Source organism: Lissotriton helveticus, chromosome 4_1, assembly GCF_964261635.1.
Source record: "Lissotriton helveticus chromosome 4_1, aLisHel1.1, whole genome shotgun sequence".
NCBI lineage: Eukaryota > Metazoa > Chordata > Amphibia > Caudata > Salamandridae > Lissotriton > Lissotriton helveticus.
Window position 1 is genome coordinate 939,719,415 of NC_136063.1, and position 21,854 is coordinate 939,741,268.

General features: G+C 42.4%; 1 protein-coding gene across 18 annotated transcripts in view; it reads left to right on the top strand.

Moving 5' to 3' along the window:
• EPB41L3 (erythrocyte membrane protein band 4.1 like 3) overlaps positions 1–21,854 on the top strand; it is an 860,969-nt gene that overhangs the window by 509,937 nt on the left and 329,178 nt on the right. For all 18 annotated transcript variants that reach the window (XM_078687549.1, XM_078687552.1, XM_078687558.1 and 15 more), the window contains one exon: positions 4,985–5,060. In XM_078687549.1, coding sequence (XP_078543675.1) covers positions 4,985–5,060 — 76 coding nt within the window. The remainder of the gene's footprint in view (positions 1–4,984; positions 5,061–21,854) is intronic.

A 21,854-nucleotide genomic window follows, 5' to 3' on the forward strand; every position in this document is an offset into this window, starting at 1 on the left:
GACCTTGTAACCCTCATTGTCTTAAGTAATATTCCTATACATTGACTTTAACTTTTATATGAGTCATTGTATCTATATTATATGTGTGTGATGTAACGCTCTCCGACACCCTGCCCCCACATACTTGGGATGAGTAGCACTATGAAAGAAATTAAACACACATGAGAGAGGGTCTATGGGAAGATGAGGGGCACCATTGGAGGGTGGTATCATGGACGGACTGGCCATACCAGAAATCAGGTGCCCCTGGAAGGCTGGAAGGATGGGGGCCTGGTTTGTTTTGTTACTGGGGACTGGCACAGCCAAGTTCCTTGTATATCCAGCAGTTTTTGGTCAACAATAAAAGTGTCACAATAACTCTGGTGGCTAATGTACCTGCTGGGGTGAGATGAGAGTTTTGTCTAGTGGCAGTTTTGAATCATGTAAGGTAGTGTTGATGGTTAATATGCCTGCTTCAAAGAATGTGTACCATGCATATCAAAGAACAGAATTTTATGTGCAGAGCTCAGTGGGTTACTGCTTTTGTCACTGATATTTTTTTGTTACTGTGCAGTTCATAAGTAACATTCGTAATCTAGCACAGTGAGCTATGAACTGCCATCAAAAGGTACATGCAAGCTGCATGGCACTGGTTAGAACGTTATATTTCCTTCCCAGTCTTTCATTATCCTGATGTTGCTAAAAAGGTTTATTTGGATAGAAATAAATTCTTCTCATTAAAGTCATCCCTAACCACGGTGGTATGTTCTGAATCCTGAGTTTGTGCTTCTTCAGACCAAGCACTATTAAAAAAATGCCCACCAGAATCGGTGACGTGCATCCTACATCTTGTAGCGCCCTTTGCCTTATGTAACATTTTCTATACACTGATTTACACACTTATGATTCATTGCCTCTGTATTTGTGTGTGATGTAAAGTGCTCCGACATCTGATGTATGACGTTACAACGCATGCTTTTACAACGCATGCCATTACGACGCAGGTTTTACGACGCAAGTCGTTACAACGACTTGCGTTGGGGGGCGCTGCATAGTGAATAGTTTAATTTACTATTCCAACTCCAGTCCCCATGGATAGTAGGGAAGGTGTTGGATAGTAATGAAACTATTCCCTATCCTAGAGCGCCCTCCAGCGCAATTTGTTGTAATGACTTGCGTTGTAAAAGTTGCGTCGTAATGGTAGTGCGTTGTAAAAGTTGCGTTGTAAAGGATGTTTCCCCCGACATCATATACTGGGCGGGAAGGACTATATAACAAATGAAATACATGTGAGGGAGGGGCTGTGGAGAGATGAGAGGCACTGTTGGTGATAGTGATGGAATTATTGAAGAGCCCCATCAAAGAATTTTGTGTCCTGGGGCTCAGTAAGGTCATCATTTACTATGCTTTAGAAGCTAATACAATTGAATAAATAATGACAAAGGTGTTATAGAATGCACCATGTATTCACACATTTTCTTTAGGGTGCGAAAACAAAGGCTGTAAGCTGTCAGTTTGTTTGTAACACACAACAACTTTTAAATATCTGTAAATAAACAGTGCAAATGTTTCCAGACATATCAGCAGTTAGGAAACCACAAATGGACCACTTGTTTGTTATTTAGAAGTGTGCTGGTAACAGAGTTTTAATATGGTAAAAACAATCAAGACCGTTTGCTTGGTGATGTTCAAATGATACATATTTGCTGAAACCACATTTCCACACATTAGTCTGTGTGTGCCATGTTGTTTCATCAGTAAAACTGCATGTTGGCATTTTGCCTCCATTTGAATAGAAAATGTTCTGCATGTAAAAGAAAGTGCCTCCTTCTGCCCTACAATAACGTCTCAGCAGCGTATACAGTTTCTAATCTGTAGCACACTTCTGTACATCAATGAGAATGAAACAGCCCAATCAGTATAATATTCCCAATATATAGGTAAAATAATGAGGGCTGATATATGGCGAGCCAGGGCATTATATGGCAATGTCAGCTACTATCTAACCATTCTGGCCCACAATAATACCATAACACTCAGCAGTGTATACTCAATAATAGCTCATGGAGTCTGGTTAATAGCTCCCTTTTCCTGCTTAATGCTCTTACCGTCACACAAGACCTGTCCGCTATGGCTCTTATCCATCACTCAGTACTGTACCAGCCCCTATACCTGTCATCACCAGCTGAACAGAAATGGAATACCTGAAGTGCTTACAGCTGCCCACTCAGAGGATTGCACTCTAGTCCTGCAATGCATGTCCCAATTAGCTACATCCTATGCTTGCCGCTTTACGTCTCACAATGGCACTCAGATATGAGATGCTAGTAACAAAGTCTATCTGAGCAGATTTTCTGACCACTTCTCTCACCAAACATGCCTGCTCAGGACCATGAACTGTAAACAAAATATCAGACTGAACAGCCCAGCGCAGTAACCTTATAAATAGATAATGATTGCATGAAAGACCACAAAAAGACCTGCATAGTTGTTCCAAGCTGCCCAAATACTGAAAAAACGCAAAGTGCACGATTTTCTCGCCCTAATATAAACTTATTTTAACTTGTACTTATTTGGTTATCTATTTACTTACTTATATACTATTGCACAATTTCCTCTGAAGTGTTTGTAAAACGTACCTTTTGTCCCAAAGATTTGTCCTCAATTTTGACCTTTTGTCCTGAATGTTTGTCCTGAATTTTGACTCTTTCCCCTGAATTTTTAAACTCACTGTCCTGAATTTGAACCCACACCCATTGGTTACCCTATTAATACACCTATGTATAGAAAGGACTGAATCATAGACAGAATCTATGGCTGTGTTGAAGTCCAGAAGCAAATCCCCGGACTATATGATAAAAGCAAGCAACTGAACCTGTCTGGGATAGCAGACTGTCTTATGTGCTTGGAGCCTGCCTTGCTCCACCAGAGCCTGGAAGCCCAACTGCTCTGATGTGCTCAGTGCTGCTAAATGTGCCGGTCTTTGACCTCCCCCACATACATAGTGAGGTCCATATCTGATCTGATGAGAGGCAACCCATTTTGTGGCCCATCATCATTATGAACCCCAGCACCCTATCGGTGGCATGCTTGCCTGTGACCCTGCAGTCAGAGACATTTTAAGACATGGGCAAAGTGGGCTGTATTACCAGGGCCCCAACCTTTCAGGGAGCCTGCTGATAGAGCCAGCTCTGTTCTGCAGAGACTTCTGCCCTGGTGGCCTTCAATAATTCTTGAGCAAATGGTTTCAAATATCGTTTTCCTTTACTTTATTTTTAAAGTGGATGATGGGTGACAGTCTGTAACAGACATTTTGCAGAGAAATGTTGTGTTTATGTTTCATGCAACATCCATAAAAAGGTTTCCTTTAGATCAAAACGGGACCTCACATAGTCATATGTCACAGAGATTATTTTCAGTAATATTAGCAAGTTGCTGCTGTGTTACAATATCGAAAACACAAGTCACTATCTCTAAATATTAGATTTAGACACATTTAGAATTTGGATCACTGTGCCTGTCTGTGCTCTGTCAGTGACCTGGCCAAAGAGGGCAAGAAAGAGCTGGAAATTGATCATAACTTCAAAGCTGTTCAGAACAGGGGCCCCCAAAATACGTTTGGCTCAGGACCCCCAAAATCCTTAAAGATGTCCCTGACTGCAGTAGGCATCGAGGTAGCACAACTGTTGTGAGCCCCTGTCGCCTCACAAACGTTATGCCCATTTATGACCCTCCAAGTGGCAATCCATGTGGGGGCCAAAGCTGTGCCTGAGAGGCAGCATGCCCAAGCGCAGACCTCAAGCTACCATGATAACACCACCTCCTCTGCCTGTCCGTAACTGTCATTGAGGCCAGCGCAACTCTCCGCTTGCAGATGCACTTTACCCCTGCAGTCCTCCATCACTGCTTTTACAGCACACAATTCCGCCCTGCTGAAGGAGTGAGTATCTGGGTCTGGTGGTTTAGTGGACTAATGCATTATCCACTGCGGGGCCTGTGAGATCACAGCAGGGCCGGACTGGCTACCGGGCGTTATGGAATGCTGCTGACCTGAGGGCAGATTTCGTTGATGGGGACCTGCGTGTAATGAACGAAATTTGTTTTGCTTGAATTATTTTGAAGTACACGCAGGTCTCCATAAATGAAATCAGCCCTCAGTGCAGTGAACTCTGCCCCCAGCTCGGCAGAATTCCAAATCTCCCGATAATCAGTTCGGCCCTGGGTCACAGGTTCAAATAACGGCGGGTCCTCTCATCCTTTATGAGGTCGATAAAATGAGTACCATTGAGTTGGGTAACAATAAACATCTGTTATTCAGCGCCAAGATACCCCGTTGGGTGAACGTGCGCTTTACAAATACACGTTATGTTATACGCACCTGTCGTCCCGCTATAAATCTGGGGCCCCCCCAACACCACAGAGAAACTGAATTCTGTCTGGGGGCTAATGCAGTCATCGGACACTACCAAGTGCAAGACACTTCTTTGCAAGACGTCGGGTTGTTAAATCATTGGTTATGTTCTCACAACTGTAACCCTGATTTTTTCCACGCCCCCACCCGCGTTGCTCTCCATTGAAGCCTATCGAACTTTCAAGATTAATATAGTAATGGACGTATTACGATTTATAAAAAAAAATAATAACACACACTGTTTATTTGGGGTGATGATGCCAATGTTGCCAAACTATCCCTACCCTCACACCAACCTACGACTACACAACCACTAAGCACGGGCCTTACAGTATACCCTCATACGCCTGAAAGTCGAAGCCTAAACGTATGTCCTCAGCCTTGCAGTAGTTTGGCAGTATCTGATTTCTGCATTTCCAAGTGAGTCGTGCAGGCCTAGGAGATGCAGCCGGAGAGAATCAACCAGGTGACTCCCGAGCCCCAGCACTTCATAATGCATGAATATATTGCCAGATGACATAAAAAAATCTAAATGCATTGATTGGAAAGAGGGACCTAATGAGTACAATAAATGTAGTATTATCCTTCCTGCAGGTGGTGCGTGGCAGTTTTCGTTTAATGTGAAATTCTACCCACCGGATCCGTCACAGCTGTCAGAAGATATCACCAGGTAACTTACAAGTGTAGTCTACTTGCCACATTTCTTTTCAGTTTTTGCATTACATAAAGTGATCACAGAAACGTTGAAATTCAAGAGAGCGCGCGCTGTGTTTGATGCCTGTACCTGTGGCTGCCGTTGTGCTTTAATTTCCTCAAAAACCTTTGAGTATGTTTTTTTAATGATTGACCTATAATTATATTGTAAAGAAGATCTTATATAGCACGTACTACCCATATGTGGGGCACTGACGCACTTACCACACGCGGACTGCAGGCTACGATGTGTAAGGTGTGTGGTTGGAAATCAGGGGCCAGATGTAGGTAACTCATTTTTACCGACTCTAAAATACCGATTTTTACCGAATCGGTATTTTAGAAAAGGGAAATGAGATGTAGCTCAAAATTCGGTAAAAAATACCGAATCGGTAAAATTCGGAAACCCCGACTCGGTATTTACCGATTAGGAAATATTACCGATTCGGATTATTTACCGAGCCGGAAATCTACCGATTCGGTATTTTTTCCGAATCTGTAGATTTTGGACGAGCTACATGTCCAAATACCGGTCGGTAACGGCCGAAATTACCGATTTTCGGCCATTACCGACCGGTATTAGGCTACCTACATCTGGCCCGTGGTGTTTTTGTTTTGCGCTCATGTGGAAAGTGTATTCATGTCGTTGTTTTTGTGGCTCTCGGGCTGTGGATGGTATAGATGACCCGGGCTTTGTTACTGCCAGGCGAATTTCAGCTCCCTCCCTAAAGATGGAAGCACTTCTTTACAATGACATAGTTGTTGACATAAGATACATCATTAGCACAACGTGTCGGTCTCCTCAAGGCCACATGATTTCAACTTGTCATCCTTTGCAAAACAGCACTACATTTTGCTCACTAGAGCTGGTTTCACACCACGGAGACTGCGACACTGGAGGCTGACTTTGCTGTAATCCCTTTATCTCCGCTGAAAATTCACCAACGGCTTTTCATTCTCCTTCAAAGAAAAAATTGTTGTTTCGGGCTGAGCTGCAATTTGTTATGCTTTGTTTCAATGTACACTTGTACATGCGCACAGTAGCAGGACTAATTTTGTCTACGCTCAATGAATATTTAGAAGGTCACGGAGTTCTGTATACACGACTTACTTTTCAAATTCATGCATGGATTGTTTCCTTCTGAAATGTATTATGTTTTCGGCATTTGCAGAGCGCATTTTACCATCAACTTTTTTGATCTGAGCGTCCTTTTCGTAAGGTTCTGTATATTTCCATTGATTGGTAATGTATGCTAGTTTGATAGGGTGTGTTTATGTTCAGTTAGTAGATTTGAGGATTGTGGTGTTTTATAAGCTGTGGTTGTGCGACCTTACCAAATAATACACTCACAAAACGGGCTTGGTTCACTCCGGCTGGTTTGTAAAACCTTTAGCTCTACCCAGGGTAGCTGTAGCTTCGATCAGCAAACATAAACAAAGGACCTAGTGTTTAGAAGCACCAAACAAAATAATAAGAAAGTTGCTTCAACACAAAACAAATCTGACACCAATTTATAAAAATCGATTATATTTTTATAACGTTTTAGACGCCAAGACGAGAAATATCCATTGGAGGGTTTCCGGAGATATAGATTTTTAAGTAAAACGTAAATCACATGTTTTATTTAAAAGGGCAAACAGGCTTGGGTAACCGGAAAGTTTAGAAACTTTTGAAAAGTTTGGAAGAGTTGTGATTGGCTATTCTGGCTCGAGTGGGGTGACCAAATCCATCACGGAAGGGCATGGGTCGGCCACTAAGGAGTATTTGGACAGTTACTTGGTCACCAAAGCAATCTCATGTACAGTTCCATACTTTACATCAAGACTGCCATGGACTTCAATAAAGTGGTCCTGATACTGGGGATGCAGGGTGCTGAGGATGCTGAAAGATGCTCTGGGTGCTGTGTAGTGGACAGGGGTTTCCTTGCGGTCATTCCTCAGTCCAAGGATAAGGTGGGGCAACTTTGGCCACAGGTATTGATGTCCCTCAAAGAAAGTGGCTACTGTCTGGCTGGAATGGGCTTCTTCAGCTTTGATCGCTCTGGTGTTGGTTTCTGGAGGTCAGCCGACAAACATCCTGAGTGGCTTCCTGTTTTCCACTGTAAAGTCCTTACCCTATAGGGAAATGGACTAACTCAGCAGTTGGTTGTTCTCTTCTCTCATCTGCATCAACCACTTGAGAGGTCTGTGGTCAGTGTACATTCTGAAGTGTGTCCCAAACAGGAAGGGTCTCGGCTTCTTCAGGGACCAACCACAGCAAACGCTTCCCTTTCAGTGGTACTGTAATAGTACTGCCCCAAGCCCATGTTCTGAAGCATCAGTTTGGACAACAAACTCTTTGCTAAAATCAGTTGCCTTTACGACAGGTGCTGAGCACAAAGTTACCCTTGGGGCGTCAAAGTCCTTTTGACATTGGTCACTCCAGATGATTTTTCTGTGCTGTTTCTTGGAGGTTAGCGTGGTCAAATGTGCCACTATGTTACCATAACCTTTGACAAATCTTTTGTAGTACCCAGTCAGCCGAAGAAAGGCTCTGACTTGAGTTTGTCTTAGGAGCTTCCTAGGCTAAAAGTGTCTGGATTTTGGCCTGGTGAGGTTTTGCACGGCCAACACCTACTTAGTGGCACAGATACAAACAGCACTTTGCCCTATCTGGTGTTTGTTTGCCTTGATAGACCGCCCTGCCTGTTAAAGGGCTTGAAGCACTTTACTGAGGGTGACCAGGTGATCCTCCTAGGTGGTAATAAATGCAGCAATATCATTCTGTTATGCTGCACTAAAGTCTTCCAGATCTGAGAGTACTCTATTCATCAACCTCTTTAAGGAGGCAGATGTATTTTTCAGCCCAAAGGGCATCCATTTGAATTGAAAGTGGCCTTCAGAATTTGAAAAAGCAGATCTCTCCTTGGATCTTAGTGGGAGGGCTACATGCCAATATCCTGAAAGTCAGGTTCAAGGTCCTCAGATATTTAGCATCTCCCAATTTGTCAGTGAGCCCCCTAGTTCTTTGCATCAGGTGGCTATCGGTCTTGGTGACTGCATTTAAGCCTCTGACTTCCATACTAAATCTAATTTCTGGTTTTCCTCCCTTGAAGTGGGGATTGGGCACCAGAAGTTCCTGGCTAGCCCATGGACTTTTATAGAGGGCTCAATCACCCCCAACTCTAGCATCTTTGTAGTTTGAGCTCTAATGCTAGTTTTGACCTGGTATGACAGTCTGTAAATGTTACTTTTGACAGGCAAGCTGTCACCTGTGTCCACATCATGGATACACCTTGTTGCTAGACCTGGGGACAGTGAAAAAGACTAGCAAACTGACTGGGAGGGTTATAAACTGGTCTGTCTGCTGTTGTTCTGTTAAAGTAGAAGGGATAACTACTCCCCCCAGTGAGCCAACTTTGACATTTGTAGACAGTGGGTAAGGAAAAAGTTCACTTTCCTCCTCTTTTCCCCATCTGTCACCATGAGGATTGTGCTAATTGCTATGTCATGATGGAGCTGAGTCTATTCACGTGTATCGCCCTGTGAGGGTGTCCCTAAATCCACCAAATATGTGACTTCACTCTTCTTTTCCAAGATAGGGTGAGGCCCAGTCCATATGTTTCTGAGAGCCATGGAGGCCACAGGCTCTAAAACCCACAACAGTTGTCCAGGTTGGTACTCAACAATGGAGGACTTCTGGTCATACCAGTGCTTGACCAGCTCCTGGCTGGCCTCCACATTTCTGTTTGCTTTCTCCACATTCTTAGCCTTTCTGGAGCAGAGGCCTAGCACATAGTCCAATATATGTTGCTTGGGTTCTTTGAGAGAATTCTCCCAACTTTCTCTCACCAAACTTGAGGTATCTTTTACAAGGTGTCCAAAGAGTAGTTTAAACGAACGAAAACCTACTCCTCTCTGAGGAACTTCCCTGTATACATACAGTAGGCATGGTTGGAGAACATCCCATTTTATTCTGAGTTTCTCAGGTAAACCCATAGTCATACTCTACTTGGTCTTATTGAATCCCTCCATGTGACCATTCACTTGGGGATGGTAAGGGGTAGTGAACTTATAAGTTACTCCACATTCATCCCACATGGCTTTTACATATGCAGACATTGTGCCCCTATCTTAAATGATGTTCTTAGGAAGCGGTACAAAAGGGGGTGGTGATGGACGGAGCATCCAAATCAATCAAACTCTCACACCCAGTCAAAAGATCTGGGTTTAATCCATCACCGTTCTTTAGCCCACTCTGCCACCCCAGTTCAGACATGGCTATATACAAATCAGTCTGACCCTCTGCCTCATGGGAACAGTCCAGCACGAACTGCCAAGCCATGCCTTCCCTGGACCGGAAACAAGCTTCCTAGGACCGGTTTTCTGGCATTTCAGCCGTCTCAGCCAGGCTTGCTTGAATCCAGTGGCAAAGTGAGCAAGGGACTCACGTCTGAGCATACCCTGCCATCGAGCTGAGTATCAAGAGCAGACTGCTGACTCTCCGCCAACAGCACATTGCAGCTGCTGCCCACGCATACCTGCGGCCTTAATCTCTGACCGCACCCTTCACTAAAGAAAACCCTGGAGACCATCTCCGCTGCCCGCATTACCCGGACGGGTACACCCTAAAGGTTGTACTAAGCTACTGCGGTATTGGTTCCTGCCCGTAAGCGTTAAACCCAGCGAGGAAAGAACTGATCCTCGTCTTCCATAACGCACGATATTGCCTCACTTTGGAGGCGTTATTAGTATATACCAGGCAAATATTATGTTTATGTCCTGATGATGATCCCGCATAATTTTGAGCAAGGGATCGAAACGTCGACCTCTTCTAGTGGTTTCACAATTGACCATTGTGTATAATTTGTTGTGTCTTCCACTGTGGCTATACTTACTGATACTGATTGACAAGTGGCCATTTTGCTCAGTCTTTGCCTGTAAACCCTTATCTGTTGTTTGTCCTTCCCTTCCTAATCCCCCCACAGTATGGTACAGGATTGTGCCCTACTACAACTGTTGTTGTTCAGATATCCATGATTCTATCCTTTTGAATATCTTCCAAAATAAAATCCATGTCCGGCTGGACATTGGAACTATATAGTAGCCTATTGTGTTCTATATGCTATTTTCTTACTGATTTTTCTAAATGCTAAGGACCTCTGTTCTTATAAAGTATTGAAACCCGTGGTCCTCAGCCATTAATTCGGGTCCCCTTGTTCTATTGAAACTAGGTACTGCAGCAGCAGTAACTGCTCTATGGGGAATAGCTTCAGGGTATCTGGTGACATGGTCTACTGCCACCAAAATTAACTTATTGCCAAAGGCAGTAGGTGGGTCTAGGAGAGCAGAAACGTTAATACACACCCTCTCAAAGGGGGTCCTCACCACAGGCAGCAATATAAGGGGAGCCTTTGGCTTGCCACCTGTCTTGCCATTGGTGTTAGAGGTGACACAGAAGCAACAAAACTCCTTCACCTTTCCTCACAATTCGGGACAGTCGAAGGGATTGACTGAGAAATTATTATTTATTTTTTTTAGAAAGTTTGAGGTTTACACAGGATTCTGGGATCCTGTTGAGAGCCACACATGTCACCCATCCTGGATTCCCCTGGGTGTCTACTTAAAAACAAAGTATAGGTTTCCTAGGTTTCCTTATGTTCCCTCAGAGCTCGGGTGCAAAATACATAGCTAGGCACATTGTGAAAAAAGGGTCAGTTTTCATTGGAAAATGTGATGTATCCACGTTGCGTTTTAGGCCATTTCTTGTCGCAGATACTAGGCCTACCCACACAAATGAGGTTCCATTTTTATTGGGAGACTTCTGGGAATGCTATGTGGGCAGAAGTGTGTGGCTCCCCACACGTTCCAGAACCTTTCATCACAGAAATGTGAGGAAAATATGTTTTTTTGGGGATAAAGTTTGAGGTTTGCAAGGGATTCTGGGTAACAGAACCTGCAGAGAGCCACACAAATCACCCCATTCGGGATTCTCCTGAGTGCCTAGTTTTAAAAAATGTGTATGTTTTCTAGGTTTCCTTATGTTCCGGCAGAGCTGGGGTGCAAAATACATAGCTAGGCTGTCAGTGACTTTCCAGGACTATGTCAGGAACACAGTCAGGGATTTGGGCAAGGACTAGGAATGGGGTGGAAAACGTACACAGAGAGGAGTACAGCGCTGCCCAGAATCATATAAGAAGTCAGAGGAGGAAAAGGGATCCAAAGGAGAAGCCTGTACAAGTGAACAAGATGGCTAAGACCCAGACAGGACAGGCACTTATGAAGTAATTTGGCATTTAGAAAAACTACAACCAGGACGAATGTGCAAGACATTTATATGAAACAAGATTAAAAAATAAGGGGAGTGTGGGGTAAAGCACTTAGGAGCTCCACACGGTAAGACTGAAGCTCAGTAAGTTTCTCACCCACAATTGCTGTTTCAGATACTGACTGCAAATATCCACATATATGATATGCATGCAAAGGCAGGGTCTGTGGAGCTTATACCTATGGTGATGTTATGAATGCAACTCAAAGACAATACTCACAGTGAACAAGAAACACCACCTAGGTAGTCAGCTGCACCCACTGATCCTGGCGATCAAACAGGAACACGCAAGGCAGTAACAGCAAGGGGGTAGAACTAAACACAAGCACAATAGACAAGGAGCTAGTAAGGAGGAGTGCTTAACAGGAAAGGAAGGAAATCACTGCACACTTGGCAGAAAGCAGGTAACAAACATACAAGGCAACAGAAGCAAGACAGCAGAATAGAAAGCAAACTAGGAACTGGAACCAAGGAAATGGGAAGAAAGGCAGGGACTGGAAAAGGATATACAGAAGGGGAGGCTACACAGGTATACTAGAATAGTGCAGGTTCAGGAATCAAGAAAACAAAGTCGCATTGAAGGCAGTGCTGGGGCAGGAACAAGAATTGAGCTAAGGCTCAGGAGTTAATGTAGCACTGCAGACAGTACTAGTTTAGGAGGAGGGAAGCTGCTGCAGTTCAGGAACAAGGGATGCTAAGGCTCAGAAGTCAAGGGAGCACTGCAGGCAGTGCTAATTCAGGAATAAGGAAAACAGGAGGAGCTCAAAAACAAGGAATAACTAAATCTCAGGAACACTGGTAACAAGGATATCAAAGGCTCAGGAAACACTTGAACAAGGATTGGTCTCAACGGGATACAGCTACAATGACCAACACTGGGCTGAAGGGAGCTGGGGCTTAAAAGAGCTCACAGTACTCATGCGTATCAGGTGTGAGCAGGGTAGCAGCTGCCAGCCACAAGTGAGCTGAATTCCTCCACCCATCCTTGGCCTGCAGGGCTAGAGACAAAGCAGTGAGCAGGAGATTATAGGTAATGGAGTTTCCAGCATGAGCAGACTGACTTCCACAAAACCCGGCATGGATTGGGAATGAAAGTTAATTCGTAAATGATGTCCAACTGCCTGGAAGTCAGGATATGCAAACAGGGGTGTGTCTGAAAGCATTTTAGAATACTGGAAAGCCCCACATTTCGGCCCCTGGTGGTGGGAACGAGAGCACAGGGAGTGAATCGTGACAAAGGGTCAGTTGTCATTGGAAAAATATGATGTGTCCACGTTGCGTTTTGGACCGTTTTCTGTCGCAAGTACTAGACCTACCCACACAAGTGAGGTACCAATATTATTGGGAAACTTTAGGGAATGCTGGGTGGGTGGAAGTGTGTGGCTCCCCACAGATTCCAGAACTTTCCATCACAGAAATGTGAGTTTTTTTTTTTTTTTTTACAAACTTTGAAATTTGCAAGGGATTCTGGGTAACAGAACCTAGTGAGAGCCACACAAATCACGTCATTCTGGAGTTCCCTGGGTGTCTAGTTTCAAAAAATGTATAGGTTTGCTAGGTTTCCCCATATGCCGGCTGAGCTAGGGTCCAAAATCCACAGCTAGGGGTGTCCACGTTGCGTGTTGGGTCGTTTCCTGTCTTAGGCACTAGGCCTACCCGCATAAGTGAGGTACCATTTTTGTCAGGAGATATAGGGAGCACACAATAGTAGAACAAGTGTTATCCCAATCAACTTTATTTGCATTTCTGCCTTTCAAATGTAAGACAATGTGTGAAAAAGAAGTAATTTTCACATGCTTGTATAGGTACCCACAATTTCGGATATGTGCAAATAACCACTGCTTCTAACCCTTACATTTTGTTCCCATTTTGGAAATAAATAGGTTTCCTTGGTACCTATTTTCCACTATTTATAGTTTACCAAATAAATTGCTATATATTCGGTACACAATGAAAAACCATTGCAAAACACAGCTCAATTATTGGCTCTGGGTACTTCTGATTCTTGGTGAACCTCCTATATATCCCTGCACCCAGAACGGTCCAACAAATGTAATGCAGGGGTGTGGAATTTGATAAAATATCTACTTGTCCTTGGGGCAGGTTGCTTCATAAATCTACTTGTCCGGTAACAAAATCCACTTGTCCCTTTTGTGCCATGCAATGCAGCAACAAATCATGGCAGCAATCTCATTGTATAAGAGCTCTGAAATAACCTCTGTGATTATGCCAGGACTCCTTCCATAGTAGAGTTTGAATACTAGCAATTCCCTTATGTTGCCACATTTCCGCAGATCTACAGACTGGGGCTGAAGGTAATGGTAAGCAACAGTTCCAGGGTTGGAATGCCCGTTTGTGTCTGTGTAAGCCTATTAAATTGCATGTTTTAAGGGTTTCCCCAACTGTTCACTAATTTTTCCCCAGAATGAGAAAGGCTGGAAATGTATTCCTGAGAATGGCAGACATAAAACTTTTTCGAGGGTTGGGAAAAAAGTGGTTTAAGGGAAAGTGAACTTGCGAAGACTCAGGTTTTTGCATGAGCAAATCTACACCTGCATATTTCCTCATGCTAAAATGCAGTTCACAAATATTTTCTAGTAGTACTATTTTCTTGGCCTACTTCTGTAAAGTCTTGTGAATTCCCGAAAGCTGTATTCTGCACTTAATGCAAGGACACGGGTGCACTTTTGAGAATTTATTTAATAATTGGTCCCCTAATAAGGTCTGGTGTTACATATGACCTCTTGTGTTCATTAAAATTATGTCTGTCTATCGGCTAGCTTCACTGTGAGTGACTGCATTGTGCTCTTTCACAAGGAGCATATCGACACACACTCATTTGTTCAGTGCCAGGAACTACTGTGGCAATGTGTTCTTTTTGATACCAAAACAATTTTTGCTTTTGCCAATGTTTGTTATAATGGTGAGGGCCAGGCAGGTCCCACACTAATAAGGCTTTACAAAAACCAATCCAAAACAAGTCACGCATTGGCAAAACCAAAAGGCTGCACAACAATTTTAGACCTACTGGCTTTACCAATGCTTGTTTATTTTTATGTTTTCATAATCTTCTCAAAACTGCTTACACTGATTTTCTATTATGAATATTTTTAGGAAATACTATCATACATCAACACATCTTACTAAATGATGCTGCAAAGAGATGGTACCAAAAAGTTGCTAGTGGTTTAGCGAAATGTTTTTACCTTTTTTTTGTGAACATTTTATTTTGAAAGCAAAGAATCCTCAATCTTGCTTTCAAGCTTCCGCAAATATTTGCATCTAACCAGAGAGCATTCTGGGAGCATTATACTTAGCCTCATTTTGCTAAACCTTGAAAGCGTGTGTACACATTTTTGTACTGGAACCACTGTCATTAGTGCAGTCTGTTCTTACAACATTTACTTAGAGCGCTCACCCTAATAATAAAGGCTTTGCATTAATAAACCATAAATACAAGTTCTACCAGCATTAACACTTGGACACAAATATTACCTTAACTGCAGGCAATGCCTTTCTCTGATCTGTATTTTGGTACTGTAAACTAGCAGCCAAAGGGATTGTGTTGTAGGGGGTTGGGCATACTTGCCCTGAGGACAAAGTACACATGAAAACTTGTTGCCTTGACCCCAAACAATATGTCCCGGGCATTGGGCTATAGGAATTCCACATCCCTGAGTAACGCTATATTGCTTTCAAAAGTCATACTTAAAAGAAGTTACAGGTGAATACGTTGGCACAAATGGCTGTTTTTTCAACTCAATTTCAATATGTTTTTATTTCATTTGTTGGTTTCTATAGAAAAACCTGGAAGGATCTGCACAAATGACCACTTGCTGAATTTAGAATTTTGCCTACTTTTCAGAAATCTATAGTTTTCTGGGGTCCATTTTTGTTTTCATACCCATCCCTGCCACTAACGGGAAGGAGGTTGAAAGCACAAAAAATAGGAAAAATAGGCAATTTCCTAGGAAAGTGCCAAAACTGTGTAGAAAATCTTGGTTTTCTGACAAAAGTCTGCCTGTTCCTGAAAGCTGGGAGGGTGGTTATTTTAGCACCACAATCCATATGTTGATACCTTTTGCAGGGTAAAAAACCAGACGCTTTCTACTGCAGCACTTTTTTCCCCATTTAATAAAAAAAAAAATTGCTGTATTCTGGCTTATTTCTCGGTTCTCTCCAGGGTAATCCACAAACCTTAAGTACCTTTAGAATCCTCAAGATGTTGGAAGAAAAGGACGGAAATTGGGCGTGGATACCTTAGGTAGACAACAAGTTACAGGGGACGAAGCATGAACTACCCTGAATAACAGGGTGAGGCCTAGCAGCGAAGGAGTTAAATGCCAAAACAGCAACTTAGTGGGCTAAATATAGCTACAAAGTGATCAATACATAAGAGGCTAATTTGTCAGCCTTAGCGAAAAGAAACGCAGATTTTTGTCCCTGTTGTATCATAATCAGTTGCTTATGGTCTATTATACCGAGCAGAAGAAATGTGTTCTTTGATACATCGGTTTCTAGAAAGAGATTCACTGCCACGCGGGTAGCTCTAGTTCTTTGAATCTTTATACCTTTAGGTTTAAAGTTTATGATTGATACATGGATTCTTTATCCGTATAACAGATGAGTGACAACATTCTAAGATTAAATCATTCTTTTTTAAAGTAAATAGTATCTTTTGTTAGGTAGAGCCTCTGATAGCTCATGCGCAGCCCGTGCTCTTGCTTGCAAGAGTATTGTTGACAATAAAGGGCTTGGATTCCACCCAATGCTTACTATATGTTGGTTTCAGGCTCACTCTTGTTTACTGCCTCCTAATTGACCAGTCCAGGTCAAACACCACTTCCTTTCCTTTCTAAGGTGCGCGGACTAAGTACAGATCGATTTAACTTGATTAGTGCCAGTGCACTGCTCAGCTGTGATTGAGGTACTATTTTTTTCTGATACCTCCTCCCTTGCATTTTTGTTTTAACAATTAGCAGAGAATGCTCCATGCAACATGCCTTAAAAAGCACTATTGCGCGGTCAAGGCTGGTCGCATCAGTTTTTTTTCCTTGTTTGTAAATGTTAGCATGTGTCATGATGCTCCCTAGTTATGCCAAACAATCTCCTTTCCTTCTCAACTGGGACGCACATAATAACTTTATGGGTAAAAAGTAGATATGACCGGTTTTTACTAACTAGGTTCCGGCTAGACCTTTTTGCCTTTCTTTTAGCTTACCCTAGTGGGATGAATAGGGGCCATACTTTCTTGCTCTGTGGCTGCGACGGTAAGTCTCCACAGGACATACTGCATTGAATCATAATCTGTAGTTTTTTTGTTGTGCCCAGGAAGATTTATATTCATCCCATTTTAAAAAGGGCTAACTTCCCCCTGGTCTGCCCAGCTTTGGTCTTCTTACAAATGCTCTCTGGTGATATTGTTCTTAACGTTCCTAGCTTTCAAAAGTCGCTGCTAGGCTTAGAAAAAGTTGAGATTACCAATACCAGCCTCTGGAGCACTGATTCACAGCCAGTTTATGCAAAAAAAAAATTATTAGGATCTATTTATTTTACATTTTTACTTGTAGCTGTTTTACGGGATCTCAGGTTGAATTTTTACTAATTTAACTGATGTGTATATTGTGATCTGTTGTACTTTTATGGTTTTTCTCAAAAGTCGAATAAAGTTCATATTGATTGAATAACTTTTTATGAATATGGTTTGATTTCCCCAATGCATCCATCTCCAGGCCTACGTTCTGCACTCATCCTGCCCTGACCCAGCAACTTCTACTTAAGAAGCGTCATTTGGTACAAGAGAAGGGACTGTGTAGCGACGTCACCTTTAGCTGGTGTGAGTTCCAAGCTCACATGGGCCCCATCACTTCAGGGGACAGCAGATGACTTCAAAATGAATAGCAGATACACCACTAAGCTGTCTCCATTTCCCCATAATGATGCAAACCCCAGTCAACAAATAAACACATCCCTCTAATATATTTGAAAATCCTTTTGAAAGCAGCTGGCATTCGCTGCAGAACTGTCAATGAACTTCCAGCCCAAATTAATTCATTTACAATGTTCTTGTGGACGATGTCCCTGGAGACTTCAGGCCGGCTTATCATGTTTTTTTTAACACTGCTCAAACCTGATGGCAGAAATTTTCGTTGGCTGTTTTTGTCGGCAGAAAAGAAAGTCAAGGGATAACAATGAGAATTTTACCAATAACCTTTCTCACCCAACCTGGTTTAGGCTTCCTAGAAAGTGCTTTAAATGGGCCGGTACTGTCCAGTACTGAGTACCGACACGTTTTCATTTTGAGAAGGAGAGTACCTGCACTTTTCAAGAGTGACGTAATACTTTTTCATTGGAGAGTACTGGCACTTCTCAGGAACAAGCATGTATTCTGGTACAGGATACCTACCCTTCTATTTTCCCAATTCAAGCACTGTTCCTAGGTGACCATTTTCTTCCTTGTCTTTATATATTTGTTTTAATTGTTAAACCATCACTTTCCGAACCAAAAAAAAGAAATAGTTAAACATGAGTTTTTCAGTCTAAGGCCTTTTTGTAATACTCTGATTACATCATTTTTCTTTTCTCAGGAATTGAAGAAACACATTTAAACATTAAAAAAAAAATGTTAAAATTCAAACCCCGGATCTATTACAGGCCAATTACCCCTTTTGCAAAGGTTTTTCTGCGAGTGGTTCTTACTCCTGGAAATTAAAAACAAGCACTTAAGTTGTTTAGTAGGGATGGTTTCAACTTTTTTTTTTCTTGGGACATTTTTGGATTCCTACAGGGGAAAACTACATGAAAAAAAGTGTAAGTGCCTGAGGAGCACAGTTATGCAAATACAATTATGCATATGCCTGTAACCCAAACTATGAGAATTAAGCAGGATACATTGATGTATTATACATTTCAGTCGGCCTTGCTCGGAATAAGGCACAACGTCTCACAGAAGAATATTTATTTAGGGTCTACTGATGCGCACACTGGTCAAATCCATTTATTTGTGTAATGTAGATTTCTGTTATTTGATATAAAAAAGACAATGGCCTTTTTCATTACTGCGTTACTAAGTTTTATTCTGTGAAAGGTCAAAAGTTAGGTTAAACATGAACACAAATGTAATTTTACCTACTCTTTTGGAAGATATAACATACAGATCTGTTTAGCAAATCATATGATTTTATTCCGACATCCCCAGACAACCAGATGTGTAAATTGGTGGGAGTCACCACCCTGTTGGATGCCTACAAGTTGATCAAACCCACAGACTACCAACAATCCCCCAAACCTCCAAAATATTACCCAAGCAAAATTAAATTTTGCTAGCTAGAGCTCTTCCCAAATCCTGAAAAGGCAATTTCAGGCGTTTGTTTTTCATTAATTTGATGTCACACTAGCGGGTAACCTTAGGCTACTTACTGCCTTACTTTGCATTATGAAAGGGGGGGCCTTTTAATGACCTTCTGTCCACTACATTGGCCAAAACCAAGTCAAAATGCCGGCTGAGTATTGAGCATAGCCTAGTAGATATGTGGACTATTCAAACTATCGCACAGCGCGCACATAGCCATCCCCTGTTCTATACTCTTTGCATGGGATGTGGTTACAAAGAGGCATTGTTTTATCACTAAATAAATACGTGATATGAAAACCAAGTGCTGAAGTAAAAAAACTCCTTCCATACGTTTCTGGCATTGCTCAATTCACACAGATCTCCATAAAGACATTTATTCATTAACCTTATTTTCCAGCTTCAATGTGCATTATGTGTGCACCAGATGATAAAGGGCACAAGATTTGTAAGCAGTGGTTTTCAAAGATCAATTCTGGCATCCCGAATTAGCTGCATTTTAGGAATTTGCTATAGTTGTGAGCTGCTTAACAAGCGATCAAGTAGAACATAAGCAGCATGCCTAGATAAAGATAGCAGCAGGGGTTTAGTTGCATTTAATAGCACTCCTCACCCATTGGCGACACATCGCAGAACATTTTCTCTAAATATTCTAGTTTGTGTAAGTTCTATGGATCGACAAATGTGTGTACATCATCTGAAAGCTATGCAGGGCCAATGGAATTAAGCGGCAGGAGAGGACCAAATTATGCAGTACAGTTGACTAAACTATGTGTCAAGAAAAGGTAAATTATGCAGCCTGATGCAGCACAATTTGTGATGGCATTAAATATTTTGTGAGTTTTAGGTATCGCCTGCTGGCAGCGCATACGCTGACTTAGCTAGGGGTATTGTTTACTGTGAAGGGCTTGGAGCCCAGCCATTACTTACCATTTGTTGGCTTCATTGTCATTCATCTAATTGGGCAGTGTGTGCCAGCGTCACTTCCTTTTCTTTCTGTAGAGCAGGAACCAAGCAGTGTCCGTCTAATGCTCGCACTGTGAATGAGGTACTATTTCTTCTTCTCCCACTGTTACTTGTCCATAGTTCATCTTCCCCCTCCCACCCACCCATTCTCCCAGCCGCATCTTCCTCTCCCACCCTCTCTTTCTATGTGTTGCTGCCCCCCACCCCTTGTTGTCGTGTCTGCCCATATCCGCACCCTCTTCCCTAGTCCTTGCTTGCCCATCCTCCCCCCCTCCAAAAAGTGCTATGATGCGGGGCAAGTGCTGGCTGCGTTATGGCATTTTTTAGATCATTACTTTTAGCCATGCAGCACAGCCACACTGCTGCACAACATTGATAAAAGACATTAGCAAAAAAAAAGCTCTTGCATAGGCATGACCTGTTGTCTTTGCCAGTGCTTGTTCATTATGGTCACTAATTATCCATTCTAAATTTGGATTGATGTTGGTTGCCCGTCTGCTGCCTTTGCGGATTAACAGCTATAACTGCTGCTTTAAATAAAGCCATTTGTGAGTAGTATCATGAAGATGTTCTTCCTTGACACTGCTACTTTTAATTGCACTGAAGCTGCTGACGCTTAAATGCCCAGAAGCCGGCATTTTCAGACTCTTAACGAAACAATCAATGTAAAAAAGTAGGAGCGTCTGTCAAATTGTATGGATGGGATATAACTTGTCAGCTAATTTATGAAGATTTGTCGTAGACATGCGGTGAGCTCCGAATTTAGTCTGTGAATCTCCATTTGAGCTTCTCTTTTCAGCCTCAGTAGGCATAGACTCTGCGAGTTACCACCCCGCTCCAGTTGGAGAACTTCAAATGCATAAGTAAATGGGACCTGGATTTGGCAGAACAAGATCCAAAGTATGGCCAGCTTGATGAGTCTGTTCCCGGACATATTATTGAATCCCAACAGATACCAAATGACCTAAAAATCCTGTCCATTGGCTTCCTTCACGTTACCGAGCAATAAATGATAAAATGTTAACTTGACTATTTGCAAGGACCAGATGAGAAATAAACTATGGTGATTGTCCGTTAAAATTACCATCCTATGCAGGCCCATTGCATACAGTTATCAAATCGAGAGATTTTAGAGAAGTCGCTCCCTTCACCACCATTCACACCCAACCTTTTGTCTAGTTAATTGTACGTTGAGAACATCTTTGCTCTGCCAGCACGGGAACCTTGGGAGGAAATCAGAATTAGGACCCTCATTTGGATGAAGACAAACATGGCACTCGGAATTGTTTGGCACCAGGAGCCGACAGCTCTGAAAATAATTAAGGCCACATGATAGGACTTCGCAAATGCTTGCTTTTCCAGCCGCCAATAAAAATAATGCAATCCCCTGACAACTCTGTGATCCTTTTGGTCCAGGAGAAAATTTTTCTTTCCTTCTCCATTCTCAGCTCTGGGTTTCTCCTTTTATTACCCTCCCGTGCCAGTGTTTAACAGTATGTCAACCTTCAAATTATTCTGATTATGGCCCATTTTAGTACAACATTATCCTTTCCCTTTCTGTGTTTTTTATGCCATTTATGTATAGGTTTGAACCAGTTTTTTTATAAATCTGATGTGCACTAAAGACTTACTAGGTCAAATTGTGTTGAAATAATGTGAAACTTTGCTGCCAGAGCAATAACACCACCAGTGGTCTTTACTAAAATGATTATAGTTTTACCGAAAAGGCCAGAGAAATTAACTGGGTCCGTGTTTCAAGACTGACGATTATATCTAAATTTAAATTCAATATCGCACATTCTGGCTTTTTCTCTCGCCTTCTCTTTCTCGCTGAGCAGGTAAAATAACTGAAATTAATCAAAAGAGCAAGACACCTAAAAATACACTTGAAGTCTAGCATGCAAGACCTGACGGCTGCTGAAACCAACTTCAATTATATGACAGACAAAAGCCTTATTTTCATGCAGCCCAAGTGCCGCCTGCCAATTTATTTCGTAGTGTGAAAGAAAGTCTTTCCATTACTCAAGTTCTCCTGACTGACTCAGTGATAAGGGTTCTTGTCGATCTCGGGGAGTGTCCTTGTAGTCTCCTCCCCGCAGGCAGTTCGAAATGTGTGGACATGGGGAGAACGACTCGGGCCCGATTGG